The sequence below is a fragment of the Salmo salar genome, chromosome ssa03 (assembly GCF_905237065.1).
Source record: "Salmo salar chromosome ssa03, Ssal_v3.1, whole genome shotgun sequence".
In the NCBI taxonomy this organism is placed as follows: Eukaryota; Metazoa; Chordata; class Actinopteri; order Salmoniformes; family Salmonidae; genus Salmo; species Salmo salar.
Genome location: NC_059444.1, coordinates 32070423 through 32087555, shown reverse-complemented (window position 1 = coordinate 32087555; position 17133 = coordinate 32070423). Strand labels below are relative to the sequence as shown.

At 42.0% G+C, this 17133-nt stretch overlaps 1 protein-coding gene across 2 annotated transcripts in view; it reads left to right on the top strand.

The window, feature by feature from the left end:
* The window catches only part of LOC106599779 (voltage-dependent R-type calcium channel subunit alpha-1E), an 88862-nt gene that overhangs the window by 65345 nt on the left and 6384 nt on the right, over positions 1 to 17133 (top strand). The window contains exons 21-42 of one of the 2 annotated variants that reach the window (XM_045714728.1): positions 1488 to 1617; positions 1712 to 1771; positions 2016 to 2122; positions 2583 to 2594; positions 2950 to 3046; positions 3226 to 3386; positions 3618 to 3755; positions 4152 to 4353; positions 6150 to 6314; positions 6847 to 6957; positions 7104 to 7184; positions 7468 to 7587; positions 11615 to 11680; positions 12273 to 12364; positions 12556 to 12730; positions 13080 to 13207; positions 13432 to 13528; positions 13885 to 13990; positions 14264 to 14371; positions 14465 to 14565; positions 14707 to 14816; positions 15734 to 15833. In XM_045714728.1, coding sequence (XP_045570684.1) covers positions 1488 to 1617; positions 1712 to 1771; positions 2016 to 2122; positions 2583 to 2594; positions 2950 to 3046; positions 3226 to 3386; positions 3618 to 3755; positions 4152 to 4353; positions 6150 to 6314; positions 6847 to 6957; positions 7104 to 7184; positions 7468 to 7587; positions 11615 to 11680; positions 12273 to 12364; positions 12556 to 12730; positions 13080 to 13207; positions 13432 to 13528; positions 13885 to 13990; positions 14264 to 14371; positions 14465 to 14565; positions 14707 to 14816; positions 15734 to 15833 — 2467 coding nt within the window. Of the gene's footprint in view, positions 1 to 1487; positions 1618 to 1711; positions 1772 to 2015; positions 2123 to 2582; positions 2595 to 2949; positions 3047 to 3225; positions 3387 to 3617; positions 3756 to 4151; positions 4354 to 6149; positions 6315 to 6846; positions 6958 to 7103; positions 7185 to 7467; positions 7588 to 11614; positions 11681 to 12272; positions 12365 to 12555; positions 12731 to 13079; positions 13208 to 13431; positions 13529 to 13884; positions 14003 to 14263; positions 14372 to 14464; positions 14566 to 14706; positions 14817 to 15733; positions 15834 to 17133 lie in introns of both variants that reach the window. The other variant, XM_045714727.1, reaches the window with a different exon arrangement.

The following is a 17133-nucleotide window of genomic DNA, read 5'->3' as shown; positions in this document are numbered from 1 at the left end:
GACTGTTTTGTGTTTGTCCATTATATGAAATCCAACTTATTGTGGGAAGCTTGTGGAAGGCTACCTGAAACGTTATACCCAAGTTAAACAATTTAAAGGCAATGCTACCAAATACTAATTGAGTGTATGTAAACTTCTGACCCACTGGGAATGTGATGAGGAAATAAAAGCTGAAATAAATAATTCTCTCTACTATTATTCTATTATTCTGACATTTAACATTCTTAAAATAAAGTGGTGATCCTATCTGACTTAAGACAGGGAATTGTTTTTTGGATTAAATGTCAGGAACTGTATTTAAATGTATTTGGCTAAGTTGTATGTAAACTTCCGACTTCAACTGTACATCCATCATTTCAAAGCTTACGACGTTGAATCACACATAATTTAAAAGCCCATTTCATAGAGAATGTTACAAACTAGTCTAAATGTAGTAACTTACTTTGAAAAGATGGTGATTGGGTCTAAATAGGAGTTTGTCGTTTGTTAGTCTAAATTCAGTGTGCTTGTCTGTAACTACCATTACTCGAAAGTGGACTCTTCCCATACGCCAACAAATTTTTCTCAGCCTCAGAAGCATCTGCATTCACCAAATGTTGTGTGGTTATCTTTACACGTATTCTCCAGATTTATACATAGGGAATTGTTGATATGTTGTCAAATGTTTATTTTAGATTACATTTTCTTCCCCAAAATTTGACACATTCATTATATGTACCTTTCTTTAGTATATAAAAAGTATTAATCCACAATCTCAATTCAAATCAAATCGTATTTGTCACATGTGCCTAATATAACAGGTGTAGATTTACAAGCCCTTAACCAATCTGCTATCTCAAAGTCCAGTCATGAAGTGTCTTAACAAAATGAAGCCAAAATATTTAAGCTGACTTCATCAGTGGCCAGAAAACATTATTAGAATATATGTGCATACTTAATTAGATATAACCTAATTTGTGTCCACATTCAACTGGTTAAAGTTGATTGTGATATGATTCATGGAATAAAAATACCTTATTTGGGTGTGGTCCCTGGCCTTGACCCAACACTGAGAGACAATGTCAAGAGGTACGGATCTCTTGGTATAATGGTTAAGGTGTTGGCTGGACTCCGGTTCAAGTCCTGGTCAGGGCTGAATTCGCTACATCGGTGTCAGAAGTAGGATTGTAGAGAGGTGTGTACATGTGAGGGTCTTGGTATAGAGAAGATGTACATTTTTGCCACTTAAAAGGAACAAACGGCTTTGTCACTGTGGTGGTAGCCTAAAAAGGCACATTTGTACCTTTTTCTATCTTGTCCCCTAAGGTACACAATTGCCTCTTTTAAGGTACAAACTACAAGGGTACAATTACCGTAGAGGGTACCACTACAGTGGCAAGCGTTTGTACCCCTTTACGTACAATTCTGCACCCTCTTTTCTGAGCCTGTATGAGCGACCATAAGTGTATGCGATACTGTCAACTCCGCTCCTCTTTTTTGATCTGTAGGATCAGAAGGATCTGTCACTATGTGGTGACCATGCGCTACTTTGAGATGACCATCTTGCTGGTGATCGTGGCTAGCAGCATCGCTCTGGCTGCTGAAGACCCTGTGTGCACCAACTCTGACAGAAACAGGGTAAGTTCAATATGAATCTGGAATGTTTGTATCAGTGACGTGAAGCTGTGTATTTCCTCTCACGTAATTGTTGGATGTGTTTTTGCTTTTCTAGGTTCTCCGTTACTTTGATTACGTCTTTACTGGAGTCTTCACTTTTGAAATGATCATAAAGGTGAGATACTCAAAGAGAAATGATCAATTATGAACCTCCTAAAACTATGCACAGAAATACACTTGTAACATTGTTTTCAGTGTAGTAACTTATGTTGTCTTGTGTGTGTGTGTGTGTGTGTGTGTGTGTGTGTGTGTGTGTGTGTGTGTGTGTGTGTGTGTGTGTGTGTGTGTGTGTGTGTGTGTGTGTGTGTGTGTGTATCTGTGTTGTCCTTTGTATGTGGGTGTGTGTTTGTGTCCTCCAGATGATTGACCTGGGCCTGCTTCTGCACGACGGCTCCTACTTCCGTGACCTGTGGAACATTCTGGACTTCATCGTGGTGGTGGGAGCTCTGTTCGCCTTCGCTCTGACGTGAGTCACAATACTTCTGGTGCTGGATTAGTAATCACACTGACTCACTGACTCACATATATTATACACTGTGCTGTAGCATATCTCCAAATATATAAAACTAAGTGTCTGACAAGCATCTTCTGGTTGATGCCTCATGCGGGGATATAAATATTGCATTTCTTATGTCTTTGTTTAACTCTTTCCCCTCTGACAGGTGAACGTGTTAAATAACTTTCAGTGTCTTGTAGGCTAACAGACTAGTAACGTAATCAAGTAGCTTGCTAACGCACCAAATATTCCGTTCTGGGTTGCGAGATGAATGAACTTGTGCTTCTCCCCTGCCTTATATATAGATATGACTGTGTGTTGATTTCTCTGTTGTGGATATAGCTGTAACTGTGATCCTCATTGTGTATCTCTATTTATGCTTCTATTTCTCTGTTGTTCCTGTGGAATTTATCACTGTTGGGGCTTCCAGGAATGTGATTGGGTAAAGCAAACACTTCTCACTCTCATACTTGTCATGTACAATTTGTCATACACTTCTCATAGAATTCTCATGCACTTCCCATACTTCTTGTACACGATTCGCCGTGTCTTTTGTCTGATACTTCCCACTCAGCTACAAAACTTTAAAGTACTGAATACAAGTGAATTCATATTACTCTGATAATTTTCTCTATAGTATTGCTTGTCATCAAAAGATAGATTGAGATCTTTTTTGTTAATGTGTGTGTGTGTGCGTGCGTGCGTGCGTACGTGCACTCGCTCGTGCATGTTTGCGTGCATGCGTGTGTGTCTTCCCTCTCCCCACAGTACACTAAAACACATGTCTACATCAACAGGAACAACAAAGGCAGAGACATCAAGACCATCAAGTCCCTCAGGGTCCTGAGAGTCCTACGACCTCTGAAGACCATCAAGAGACTCCCCAAACTCAAGGTAATGCACTGTGTATATGTTAATTTATGTTCATCTGCCAACATGTCAATGTTTAGTTGACCTTGGCTTCTACATTAAAATGAATGAAACCTTTCAAGGAATTTCCAGTGAATGTGGGTTTTTACCTTCGATTTGTGCTACCATGTCATTATGCTATTATCTTTCCTTCTCCTATACAGGCAGTGTTTGACTGTGTGGTGACATCCCTGAAGAACGTCTTCAACATCCTCATCGTCTACAAGCTCTTCATGTTCATCTTCGCTGTCATCGCCGTGCAGCTCTTCAAGGGAAAGTTCTTCTATTGCACAGACAGCTCCATGGACACAGAGAAGGAGTGCCAGTGAGTCAAACACACAGATATACACACTGCCTGCTGCCCCCTCTTACAATACACACACTGGAACAAACAAAGCTATACACATTGACCTTACTAATTTATCTCTTCATAATCGAATCAATAAATAAATACCATTAAGTCGTGATCATCCACACACCACCCATTTTGTGAGTGATCAGAGGAATCCTAACTTCCTCTGGCTCTGTCCCCTAACGACCATTCTGTTTCCTACAGAGGTTATTACATAGACTACACTCGAGACAAGAAGGAAGTGAAGAAGAGGGAGTGGAAGAGACATGAGTTCCACTATGACAATGTCTGCTGGGCTCTGCTCACCCTCTTCACTGTTTCCACTGGAGAGGGCTGGCCGCAGTGAGTCCCTGATGTTCCCAGCCCTACATTCTTAGAAAAAAAGTGTTCCAAAAGGGTTCTTCGGTTGTCTCCCATAGGAGAACCCTTTTTGATTCCAGGTAGAGCCCTTTTTGGTTCCAGGTAGAACACTTTTTGTTTCTATGTAAAACCCTCTGTGGAAAGGGTTCTTCATGGAACCCAACAGGGTTGAACCTGGAACCAAAAAGGGCTCATCAAGCGGTTCTCCCATGGGGACAGCCGAAGAGCCCTTTTAGGTTCTAGATAGCACCTTTTTTTCTAAGAGTGTATGCTCTAACACCAAATGAATGCCATTTGATAGAGGATTCAGAGAGACTGTTTAGACATTAGAGTGTTACTATTCTCTCTTTCTCTATCTTTCTCTCTCCTTCCCTCCAGGGTCCTGCAGCATTCTGTGGATGTGACAGAGGAGGACAGGGGTCCAAGTCGGGGCAACAGGATGGAGATGTCCATCTTCTACGTCGTCTACTTCGTGGTCTTCCCTTTCTTCTTTGTCAACATTTTCGTTGCTCTCATCATCATCACCTTCCAGGAGCAGGGGGATAAGATGATGGAGGAGTGCAACTTGGAGAAAAATGAGGTACAGGACAGAAAACCCCATACAAATGCACTCCCAGTCTACTGTAGCTTAAACATACTTCACTCATACACAAATTCTTACAACACAAATACATTGCATTCGGAAAGTATTCAGACACCTTGACTTTTTTCACATTTTGTTATGTTAGTCTTATTCTAAAATTGATTAAATAAAACAAAATCCTCATCAGTCTACACACAATACCCCATAATGACAAAGCAAAATCAGGTTTTTATTATTTTTTGCAAATGTATTAAAAATAAAAAACATATACCTTATTTACATAAGTATTCAGACTCTTTGCTACGAGACTCGAAATTGAGCTATTTGAGCATAATGTTTCCATTGATCATCCTTAAGATGTTTCAACAACTTGATTGGAGTCAACCTGTGGTAAATTCAGTTGTTTGGACATGATTTGGAAAGGCACACACCTGTCTATATAAGTTCCCACAGTTGACAGTGCATGTCAAAGCAAAAACCAAGGAATTGTCCATAGAGCTACGAGACAGGATTTTGACGAAGCACATCTGGGGACGGGCACCAAAACATTTCTGCAGCATTGAAGGTCCCCAAGAACACAATGGCCTCCATCATTTTTAAATTACTCTTCCTAGGGCTCGCCGCCCAGCCAAACTGAGCGATTGGGGGAGAAGGGCCTTAGTCAGGGAGGTGGCCAAGAACCCAATGGTCCCTCTGACAGAGCTCCAGAGCTTCCTCTGTGGAGATGGGAGAAACTTCCAGAAGGACAACCATCTTTACAGCACTCCACCAATCAGGCCTTTATGGTAGAGTGGCCACTCCTCAGTAAAAGGCAGATGACAGCCCGCTTAGAGTTGCCAAAAGGCACCTAAAGGACTCTCAGACCATGAGAAACAAGATTCTCTGGTCTGATGAAACTAAGATTTAACTCTTTGGCCTGAATGCCAAGCGTCAGTTCTGGAGGAAACCTGGTACCATCCCTACGGTGAAGCATGGTGGTGGCAGCATCATGCTGTGGGGATGTTTTTCAGCGGCAGGGACTGGGAGACTAGTCAGGATCGAGGAAAAGAGGAACAGAGCAAAGTACAGAGAGATCCTTGATGAAAACCTACTCCAGAGCACTCACAACCTTAGACTCGGCGAAGGTTCACCTTTCAACAGGACATTGACCCTAAGCACACAGCCAAGACAACGCAAGGAGTGGCTTCGGGACATGTCTCTGAATGTCCTTGAGTGGCCCAGCCAGAGCCCAAACCTGATCAAACATCTCTGGAGAGACCTGAAAATAGCTGTGCAGCGACGCTCCCCATCCAACCTGACAGAGCTTGAGAGGATCTGCAGAAAATAATGGGAAAAACTCCCCAAATACAGGCGTTCCAAGCTTAAAGCAACATACCCAAGAAAACTCAAGGCTGTAATCACTGCCAAAGGTGCTTAAAAAAAGTACTGAGTAAAGGGTCTGAATACTTATGTAAATGTGATATTTCAGTTTTTTTATTTTTGTAAATTTGCAAACATTTCGAAAAACCTGTTTTTGCTTTGTTATTATGGGGTATTGTGTGTAGATTGATGAGGGGGGAAAAAACTATGTAATGCATTTTAGAATAAGGCTGTAAAGTAACAAAATGTGGAATAAGCCAAGGGGTCTGAATACTTTCCGAATGCTCTGTACAATTACAGGAGTTCATGAAATTGATTCACCTACAATAACCATCTTGGTATCTTGATCAGATATACACTTTTTATTGATCACAATACTCGTAACAGATGAATTCCTGTTTTTTTTCCTCTTCTTTTTGTTATCTCCCCATCAGAGGGCATGCATTGACTTTACCATCAGTGCCAAGCCCCTGACCTGCTACATGCCTCAGAACAGACAGACCTTCCAGTACCGACTGTGGCACTTCGTGGTGTCACCGTCGTTTGAGTACACAGTGCTGGTCATGATTGCCCTCAACACTGTGGTGCTCATGATGAAGGTATGGAACCTATATCTTTTTAACAGAGCTTATAAACATGACATATGTGCAGGCCTTTGTTAGAATCTAGTTTCACTCTCAAAGTCTCAAATCCATAGGAGAGAGCCCAGTGTGCCCCTGTTTGTCTGATAACAGTTTAATATTACACATCTCAGACTCTTTGTATTAAATATTTTACCCTCTTCTTTGCCATCGCTCTGCAGAGGTTGACATTTATTGTCATGAGTTGTATCCTGGAGGCAGAACTGAGAGGTTTCCACTAGATGGGCCATCTGCAAAGTCAAAATTGGCTATATCGTAAAGATAGGTTAAAACAAAAATTAGCTTTCTGGTCTTAATTTAAGGTTAGAGTTAGGTATTAGGGTTAGCAGTGTGGTTAAGGTTAGGGTTATGTTTAAACTCTGATTTTATGACTTGGCTAGTAACCACTCTGTAGAGCTGCCTCCAGTTCATGAGACATCTCAATAAATGCCAACCTGCTCACTGTTTGATACATCCTGGTATTACCCTGACTGTGTCCTGTTATCTGCAGTACAACTCCGCTCCAGCAGCGTATGATACAGTATTGAAGCACCTGAACACAGCCTTCACCGTTCTCTTCTCCCTGGAGTGTATCCTCAAGATCATGGCCTTTGGTTTTGTGGTGAGCAAGACAGTAGGACATTAGTGAACTGTTGGCAAAATGTAGTTAACTCATCCAATGACATGGTAGCATGTACAGATATAATCCTTTCCATTCAAGAAAGTAGCCTTGCCATTTTACAATGGTGTTCATTTGTCCCCTGACAGAACTATTTTCGAGACACTTGGAACATTTTTGATTTCATCACCGTGCTCGGCAGCATCACTGAGATCATTGTGGACTTACAGGTGATATTTCACTCTAGCTCCTTAACCTTTACTTTATAACAATTCTGATTCACAAGGTGGTAGTACTGTAAAGCTTTTTCTCTCAGTAAAAACTAGGCTATTAAAGTTGTAAACTCACTCCGTTCACTTGAGTGCCTTTCAATCAAATCTATCTCTATATGTCCCTATCTGCCTATATCTTTACAATTTCTCTAACACCTTCTCTCTCCCCGGACCCTTCTCCTTTCTTTATATTCCTTGCCGTCTCCACCTCTCTATATTTCCTATGGTCTGTCTATCTCAGTCAATAAACACGTTCAATATGAGTTTCCTGAAGCTGTTCCGGGCTGCCAGGCTGATCAAGCTGTTGAGGCAGGGCTACACAATACGAATCCTGCTCTGGACCTTCGTACAATCCTTTAAGGTCAGCCATGTTCTCTCCTACTTTTACCATCTCTCATGTCCACTTAATAAATATCCAACTTTGTTAATATAAATGGTTTTCAGTCTTTATTTTGTATGTCCCTGGTCCCAGTACACTACGATGGACCACCAACCTTTTCTGAGTTAAGATGACTTTCGCAGTGAAAAAGCAAGCCGAGATCTACCGCTAACAATTTTTATTTTACTTGACTTAATAAATGTAACATTAAACTAATAAAAACAGTTCCATATGAATGAGGTTTATGCAGTAGGTCTAATACATTATCACAGCATATTGGCGATATTCCTGGCCTGCCAATATTGTTCCTCAGACCATATTATATTTGAAAACTCAAGCTTGCATAACAGAATAGATCAGTTGGTGTAGCACTTGCGGGGCACAGCTGAGCATAAATAAAAAAAAAATGCTAATAATTAAAAAATTTATTTTACTGGACTGATGGTACCTGCATCTGATGGTCATGGTGCTTTCAAGACAACTGGGAACTCGGAAAAAACAAGGTCAAATCATGACTTCAGTGAACTTCTGGTCTGAAAGTCGGTGCTCTAAAAAGATGCCAGAGTTTCCAAGTTGGATGACCGTTCAAAATGATTTTCCCCAGTCTGATTTTTTTCACCGAGTTCACAGTTGTCTTGAACGCACTGAAATCGGAAGTCGGAGATTTCCAAGTTCCCAGTTTATTTTAACATGGCATTAGTCTCAGCGGAGGGAGGGAGAGAGCAGCAGAGGGTCCGCCTCTCACCGTGTCTGCTCTCTTCTTCCTGTCCTCTGGTGAGACTGACCAGAGAGAGGGCCAGTCTTCCACCTGATGGCGAAACTCGAGTTCAAATCAAATTTTATTGGTCACATACACGTGTTTAGCAGATGTTATTGTGGGTGTAGCGAAATGCTTGTGTTTCTAGCTCCGACAGTGCAGTAATATCTAACAAGTAATATCTAACAATTTCACAACATATACCAATACACACAAATCTAAGTAAAGAAATGGAATTAAGAATATATAAATATATGAACGAGGAATGTCAGAGCGGCGTAGACTAAGATACAGTAGAATAGTATATAATACTGTATATACATATGAGATGAGTAATGTAAGCTATGTAAACATTATTAAAATGACTAGTGAAAGATTATTGGGATCTGTGTGGGAAGCTGGACAGGTAGGATGACTGACAGTGAAGGTGAACAGGTGGTCACGGAATGGATGAGACTGAGGCAGGAATTCCTTTAACCATAAAGTGGTATATTTATTGGGTAGTCTGTGCTGCATAACAAAGGAAACAGAAAGACATGTATCCAATCAAATTCATAATCACAAATGTCAAGTCATAACAATCATTCTCATTATTAACACAATTACGTAATTCAGCAATTCAGTTCAATAAGAAGTCAATAGGAATCACCATTGAGTCATTTAGGCTCATAACTATTCATCATAATCAGGAGAATAATAATACAAATAATTAAATCAGTGATCGGTTATTCAATCTATAATCTCCATCAGTTTGATATCAGAATTGATCAGTTCAGCAAACAATAATGACGTTTCATATTTCACCTTTCAAGTTTGACTTCATATGTACATTTCATTTCATTACATATTAACCAGATATCGATGGCATAATTGGCCTGTGATGATCTGCAGGGCTGTGATGATCTGCAGGGCTGTGATTATTGTCTATTTACATTACGCAATAGGTTTGAAGCGTGCGCTCCAAGCCGCGTTCCGCGGTAATAACTATAAATAATTACTGATGGCCCGCTCTCCCGATCGCAACAGATAGTTCAGATGAAAGGTAACAGATTTGGTGGACTTACATGGATTCATGGACGCACAGAATGTCTGAATTAGACGCCGTTAAGGAAGAGAAAGCAGCCAGGTCGGGCGATGGCGATTTCCTCCTTTTAATGAGTTGGGATCTGTCGGACATTCCACCTGATCTAATTAAAGTCCCCTGGCCCAGCTGAGCAAATGGCCATGAATTAAAGGATTATTCCACCAACTCCATGGGACTTTTCTACAACTAGTGTTCCATTTATTAAAGTGGCCAGTGATTTCAAGTCTATTTATATAGGTAGCAGCCTCTAATGTGCTAGTGATGGATATTTAACAGTTTGATGGCCTTGAAATAGGAGCTGTTTTTCAGTCTCTCGGTCCCAGCTTTGATGCACCTGTACTGACCTCGCCTTCTGGATGATAGCAGGGTGAACAGGCAGTGGCTCGGGTGGTTGTTGTCCTTGATGATCTTTTTGGCCTTCCTGTGACTGGTGCTGTAGGTGTCCTGGAGGGAAGGTAGTTTGCCCCCGTTGATGCGTTGGGCAGACCGCACCACCCTCTGGAGAACCCTGCAGTTGTGGGTGGTACCGTTGCCATACCAGGCGGTGATACAGCCCGACAGGATGCTCTCAATTGTGCATCTGTAAAAGTTTGTGAGGGTTTTAGTTGCCAAGCCACATTTCTTCAGCCTCCTGAGGGTGAAGAGGCGCTGTTGCGCCTTCTTCACCACACTGTCTGTGTGGGTGGACCCTTTCAGTTTGTCAGTAATGTGTGCACAGAGGAACTTGAAGCTTACCATCTTCTCCACTGCGGTCCCGTCAATGTGGATATGGGGGTGCTCCCTCTGCTCTGTCCAGAAGTCCATGATCATCTCCTTTGTTTTGTTGACATTGAGTGAGAGGTTATTTTCCTGGCACCACACTCCCAGAGCCCTCACCTTCTCCCTGTCGGCTTTCTCGTTGTTGTTGGTAATTAAGCCTACTACTGTAGTGTCGTTTGCAAACTTGATGATTGAGTTGGAGGCGTGCTTGGCCACGCAGTCATGGGTGAACAGGAAGTACAGGAGGGGGCTGAGCACGCACCCTTGTGGGGCCCCAGTGTTGAGGATCGATGAAGTGGAGGTGTTGTTTCCTACCTTCACCACCTGGGGGCGGCCCGTCAGGAAGTCCAGGACCCAGATGCACAGGGCGGGGTTCAGACCCAGGGCCTCGAGCTTAATCATGAGCTTGGAAGGTACTATGGTGTTGAATGCTGAGCTATAGTCAATGAACAGCATTCTTACATTGGTATTCCTCTTGTCCAGATGGGATACGCCAGTGTGCAGTGATGGCGATTGCATCGTTTGTGGATCTATTGGGGCGGTAAGGAAATTGAAGTGGGTCTAGGGTGACAGGTTAGGTAGAGGTGATATGATATGATCCTTGGCTAGTCTCTTAAAGCATTTCATGACGACAGAAGTGAGTGCTACGGGGCGATAGTCATTTAGTTCAGTTGCAGCGCATCTGCCTCAGGCGCAAATTCATGTTGTTCCTATGACCAGAGAAAGTGAAATACTCCTCGATATTAAAATAGACACGATGAGCTGCTGCTAATAATAAAAACGCAATGTTAGCGATACACTTGGCTACTCATTCATTGCAGCTGCAGCCCGAGTGTAAGCAGAGAGAAGCCCGTTTTATGTTTTGTAATAGTGTTGAATAATAAACGGTGTTGAAAGTGCTGGATAAAACGTATACATGAACTCACCCATAAAAACAGCAGCTCTTTGCTGTATTTGACAGTCTCTCTCTGGTCATGGTTTTAAAAGTTATGAAATCTCACATAGGCTAGTATCAAACTTTGCTGTGGCCAGGGTCGTGGAAGCTGTAGGTAGGCACTGTGATTTGAGCTATCCGATTGGCCAGCACAGTAGGCGCACTTGATTTAGCCACAGATCTCCCGCAGTTTATATTTTCAGACAAATGGAATGGTTCAAAAGGGAACACTTTGCCTACCCAGTGTGCAGGGCTTCTAAATCAAGTACATCTGCCGTCAACAGCGCAACACAAAAAAAAGGAGCGCTGCCTTAATCGTTGGCTTTTCTACAGAAGTGTTTGGTGATCGACTAGGAATGCCTTGAAGATCGACCAGTCTGGTTGGTGACCACTGACCTGCAGTATGCTGCTAGAGTGTATGCTATTGGGAAAACCAAATAATTATTTATCTCTTTGTATCTCTTCTTCTCTCTAGGCCCTTCCTTATGTGTGTCTGCTCATCGCCATGCTGTTCTTCATCTATGCCATCATTGGGATGCAGGTAATGCATCCAAAAGCTTATATGCTTTACAATGGTAACTTCAGCCTCAAAGGCATGGATCATCCACTAGATTCAGGAGTGGATGATCAGGGAGCCGGAACACACACCAATAGTTACCAAGAAGCCCAAACAGATATAATATTTGACTAAAACATAATTGTTCCCAGGTGCGCAACGTTCACTGGTGACATATCCCCCACACATTCTGAAATTGCATTTTTGTCCCCCCCCCAGTTTTATCATTGGAATGTGATACAAAATGAGGCAACGGTGTGCTTTAGGACCATACAGACGCCTCCAAGCAGTACATCTCACTTCTAAAAAGTTGCACCCCTGATTGTTTCAAACCATGTTTACATTTGTATACCATCCCTTATATCTCTCTATTATACGTGGGAATACTTTGGAACAGATTTCCAAAATTAAAATCACTTGGAGCTGATTTGTTAGTGTTTTTACGGTCTTTTATGACCAACAACAAAAAAATGCATGTATTTATTTTTTGCATAGAAAACATGGGGGAACACCAGTTGGAGAACCCTGCTCAAAGGGATGTTGTATAATGGTTTTTTTCTCACCTGATCCATACAAGGTGTTTGGAAACATCAAACTGAACGACGAAAACCACATAAACCAGCACAACAACTTCAAGACCTTCTCCGGTGCGCTGATGCTTCTCTTCAGGTGGGCGCATTGAGAAGGACTCGGAAGCTGAACTGAGATATTCTAAACTATAAGTAGATGATTATGCTGACTGATGATGAATTAATATATTGGTTAATGTTTAATAGACTAATTGGTTGATCAAATAATTGCTTGCTTGCTTGCTTGCTTGATTAATGAATTGACTTATTGATTAACTCATTGATTGACAGGAGTGCGACCGGGGAGTCATGGCAGGAGATCATGTTATCGTGTCTGGGGGGGCAGGAGTGTGAGCCAGACTCCTCCATGGCACCCATGACCATGTCCCCTGACCACGAGGGAGGCTGTGGTACTGACTTCGCCTACTGCTACTTTGTCTCCTTCATCTTCTTCAGCTCCTTCCTGGTGAGGACGCTCCTGAAATACAGTTTTTCTCCTTATCTCCACTATTTGTCAGTGCTCTTCTCTCTCTCTCTCTCTCTCTCTCTCTCTCTCTCTCTCTCTCTCTCTCTCTCTCTCTCTCTCTTTCTGTCCATCTTACTGATACACAATGTGCATTTTGATTGTGCAACACAAATACACATTCTCTCCACTCTGTCAGCACTCTCTGTCCATCTTTTTCATTCTCATACTTAAAAGCAGTTATTTTTATTGTATGCATGCACATGTGCACATCAGTATAGCACATACTGTATATTTGTATATACACACATGCTGTCCTTCACACGTCCGCTCCTCTTGTGTGACTCTGTAGATGCTGAATCTGTTTGTGGCTGTGATCATGGATAACTTTGAGTACCTGACCAGAGACTCTTCCATCCTGGGACCTCATCACCTGGATGAGTTTGTCCGTGTCTGGGGAGAGTACGACCGCGCAGCATGGTGAGAGATAAGAACCCCACTATGTCTCAACTTTGCCCAGCAGAGGGCAGTGTATTGATTCACTAAAGACAAAATAGGCCTAAACTGCCTTAAATTCCTGTGCAAGATTTGCCAACTTGTTCTGTTTCAAACTTACACAAACTTGTAATGAATGCCTCTACCTTTTCCTTTTTTCCTCAACTCTTTGTCTCTCTCCTTCCTCATCTTCTCTGTTTCCTCCGTAGTGGGCGTATACACTACACTGCCATGTATGAGATGTTGACCCATATGTCTCCACCCCTTGGTCTGGGGAAGAAATGCCCCAGAGGTATGGCCTACAAGGTATGGGAGAAACACTTATTTTCTTCTTTTTAATTTAGGATAGAGAAATATTTAAGTTGTTTTACTGTAAAGCAAGTGGGACCCTCTCTCTCTGTCCTTCCTTCCTTCCTTCCTTCCTTCCTTCCTTCCTTCCTTCCTTCCTTCCTTCCTTCCTTCCTTCCTTCCTTCCTTCCTTCCTTCCTTCCTTCCTTCCTTCCTTCCTTCCTTCCTTCCTTCCTTCCTTCCTTCCTTCCTTCCTTCCTTCCTTCCTTCCTTCCTTCCTTCCCTTCTCTCTCTCTCTCTCTCTCTCTCTTTCTCTTTCTCTTTCTCTCTCTCTCGCTCTCTCCCCCTCCCTCCTCTCCCCCCTCTCTCCACAGAGGCTGGTGTTGATGAACATGCCAGTGGATGAGGACATGTCAGTCCACTTCACCTCCACCTTGATGTCTCTGATCCGCACCGCTCTGGAGATCAAGATCGCACGAGGTCAGGGAATGAGTTGAGTTTGAAACCACCATGCATCACTGCATCTGCATGCATTTATCCAATTTAGACTTGGTCTTCCATCTTAAGCCTGGAGATCCACACATCCTAGGGATGCAGGCTTTTGGTCCAGCCCATTACTGGTAACACACCTGATTCAACTTATAAATGGCTTGATGATTGGTTGAGTAGTTGAATCAGGAAATGTAGCAATATCAACAATTTCCACTGCCTGTGTATAATGGATGAATAAATATCTATTTTATTGTGCTCCAGGTGGGGAGGACCGAGTAGCTCTGGACACTGAGCTACAGAAGGAGATCAGTGTGATATGGCCGTACCTCCCCCAGAAGACCCTGGATGTACTGGTGCCCATCAACAAAGGTCAGACCCACGTTAGAGAGATTTGGAGAGGTAGAGCTGGGAGGCAGTCAGTCACTCAATGACTAGCAATCTAACTGTGTTTGTGTCTTACAGATTCCGACATGACAGTAGGTAAGATATATGCCTCCATGATGATCATGGACTACTTCAAACAGAACAAAGCCAAGAAGCTGAGAGCACAGCTGGAAGCACAGGTCAGATATACACACTATATTAACATCATATATACTGTATAAACCTCACTTCTCTTTTGTGCAAGATTATCATGGCATCTGATCTGTTGACACAACCCAGTGCCTGTAGTGATACATTACTTTGTGTGGTCTCCTCTACAGAAGGCCAACCTGATGCCGTTCAAGAGGCTGGATGCCTCGACTCTCTCTGAAGACATTCTGTACAATGCCCATCCCCTGCCCTGCATGTCCCTCAGTGCCGGCTCCGCCCTGTGAGTCAATCCACGCTCAGTGTGTGTGTGTGTGTGTGTGTGTGTGTGTGTGTGTGTGTGTGTGTGTGTGTGTGTGTGTGTGTGTGTGTGTGTGTGTGTGGACGTGTTTAACTATACTTGTGGGGACCAGGATCCAGATTCACAAAACATTTCTTACGCAAAAACGTAAGCTTCTTAAGAAAAAAAAAAGTTCATAAGTGCAATTCCTCAACAATATCTTAAAATTGTATGATTTTCTTAAATATCGTTTTGATTTTCTTAAATATATTTTTGATTTCCTCAAATATCTTTTTACATATCTTCTTAAGATGTTTGTTGCTAGGCAACTGTTTTAGGTAGCTATCTAGCTAGCAATGGCAATCATGTTAGCCTATTTCTCACTGAGATTACTGTTCTAAAACATGTTTTTGGGTTGAAAATAATCAATACTGAAACTTTCAGATGAAGTTTGTGAGTGAATTAAACATGTTCAATTGCTTTCCTGAGCTTTTTCTCTCACTGCCTGAGTTTAAGACAAGGGTTTAGCTATCTTGGAATTAAGAATATTTCCAATAACTTTATTTTCAAGAATCACATTTCTTCTTAAATTTTTGACCAACTGGGGATTTTGTTAGTCCCCACAAGGTCAAATGCTATTTCTAGGGGGTTTAGGGTTAATGTTAGAATTAAGGTCAGGGTTAGGAGCTAGGGTTAGTTTTAGGGTTAAGGTTAGGTTTTCAGGTTAAGGTTAGGATTTTGAGTGGGACTGAATTGTGTGTCCCCACAAGGTTAGTTGTTCAAGACTGCGTGTGGGTGTGTGTGTGTGTGTGTGTGTGTGTGTGTGTGTGTGTGTGTCGTGTGCGTGTGCGTGTGTGTGTGTGTTGTGCCTTTAGTACGTATTTGACAGTATTTCCTGTTGGGCTTGCCTCCATCTGTAGGACCAGAGGAGGCCTGGTGGCGTTGAGTCCTCTCTCCCAGGACCTGTTCTCCATGCAGCCCATGACCTCTGACCAGGACACCAGCAGTCAACACTCCAGGGTAAGGAGAAGTACCAAGGAGTATGTACTGTACTATAGAAACGTATCACATGAGTACTGTACATCACACTAAACTAGCACAGACACCAACACATAGTACACCAACAAAGGAGCCTTTATATAATTTAGTAAGCGTACAATGATAGCTCTATAAGGCCCTTTGCTAGGAGCCGAAAGGAAAAAGTAAAATCACAATGATGTAGTAGCTATGGGCAAAATATGAAATACTGCACGTAGAAAACCTAACCTCCTGTGGTAAAGCTCAATATCACACATAGACAACAATGAATCAATGACAGATCTAGTAGTAAGGGTTAGGGCCAGCTGTTTTAGTTGGTTTTTGTGATTCTACACCTCACTTTGCTCAAGCCGATCCTCTCCAATGGACTCAGCAGTTGTAGCAAAAAGTTGGTCAATTAGGCTATGTTTATACAGGCAGCACAATGCTGATCTTTTTTTACCAACAACATCAGATCTTTTTCAGAGGTGATCTGATTGGTCAAAAGACCAATTAGTGAAAAAAGATCAGAATTGGGCTGCCTGTGTAAACGCAGCCTAATTGAGCCATCTTTAGCAACAACTTCCGAGTTCATTGGAGAGGATGGACTTGAGTGAGGTGTAGAGTCACTGCTCTACAAATAGTGGGCTGCCTGTTTAAATGCAGCTCAACAGGCAGTTTAAGGGGAGAGTCAATGACCACATTTACATGCACACCAATGTTTTTGAGTTGACTCATATAAACATCCTATCCCGTTTACAATCACTGGAAAAAGCCTATATCCTGGTTATGAGAAACCCGGATAAGATGCCTGGGATATTCTGATCTAAAACGGGATACTGTGTAAACATCTTATCCCATTTACTGTGTAGGCTCAATTTCGCATATCATGCGTATTGTGTGAAGATGTTTTCATCTGATTGTCAAACAAACAAATCACTTCAAAAAGTAGTCTACCTGTGCAGTTTGAGCCACCATAATAATTCAATAATAATTTTTCTTATTATAATTCATTTACTACTTGCTACTTTCACTGCTACGTTCACCTGTAATTTAGACACGTTTCTGTTATACAGTTGAAGTCGGAAGTTTATATAAACCTACATAAACCTTAGCCAAAAACATTTAAACTCAGTTTTTCACAATTCCTGACATTTAATCCTAGTAAAAATTCCCTGTCTTAGGTCAGTTAGGATCACCACTTTATTTTAAGAATGTGAAATGTCAGAATAATAGGAGAGAGAATGATATATTTCAGCTTTTATTTCTTTCATCACATTCCCAGTGGATCAGAAGTTTACAT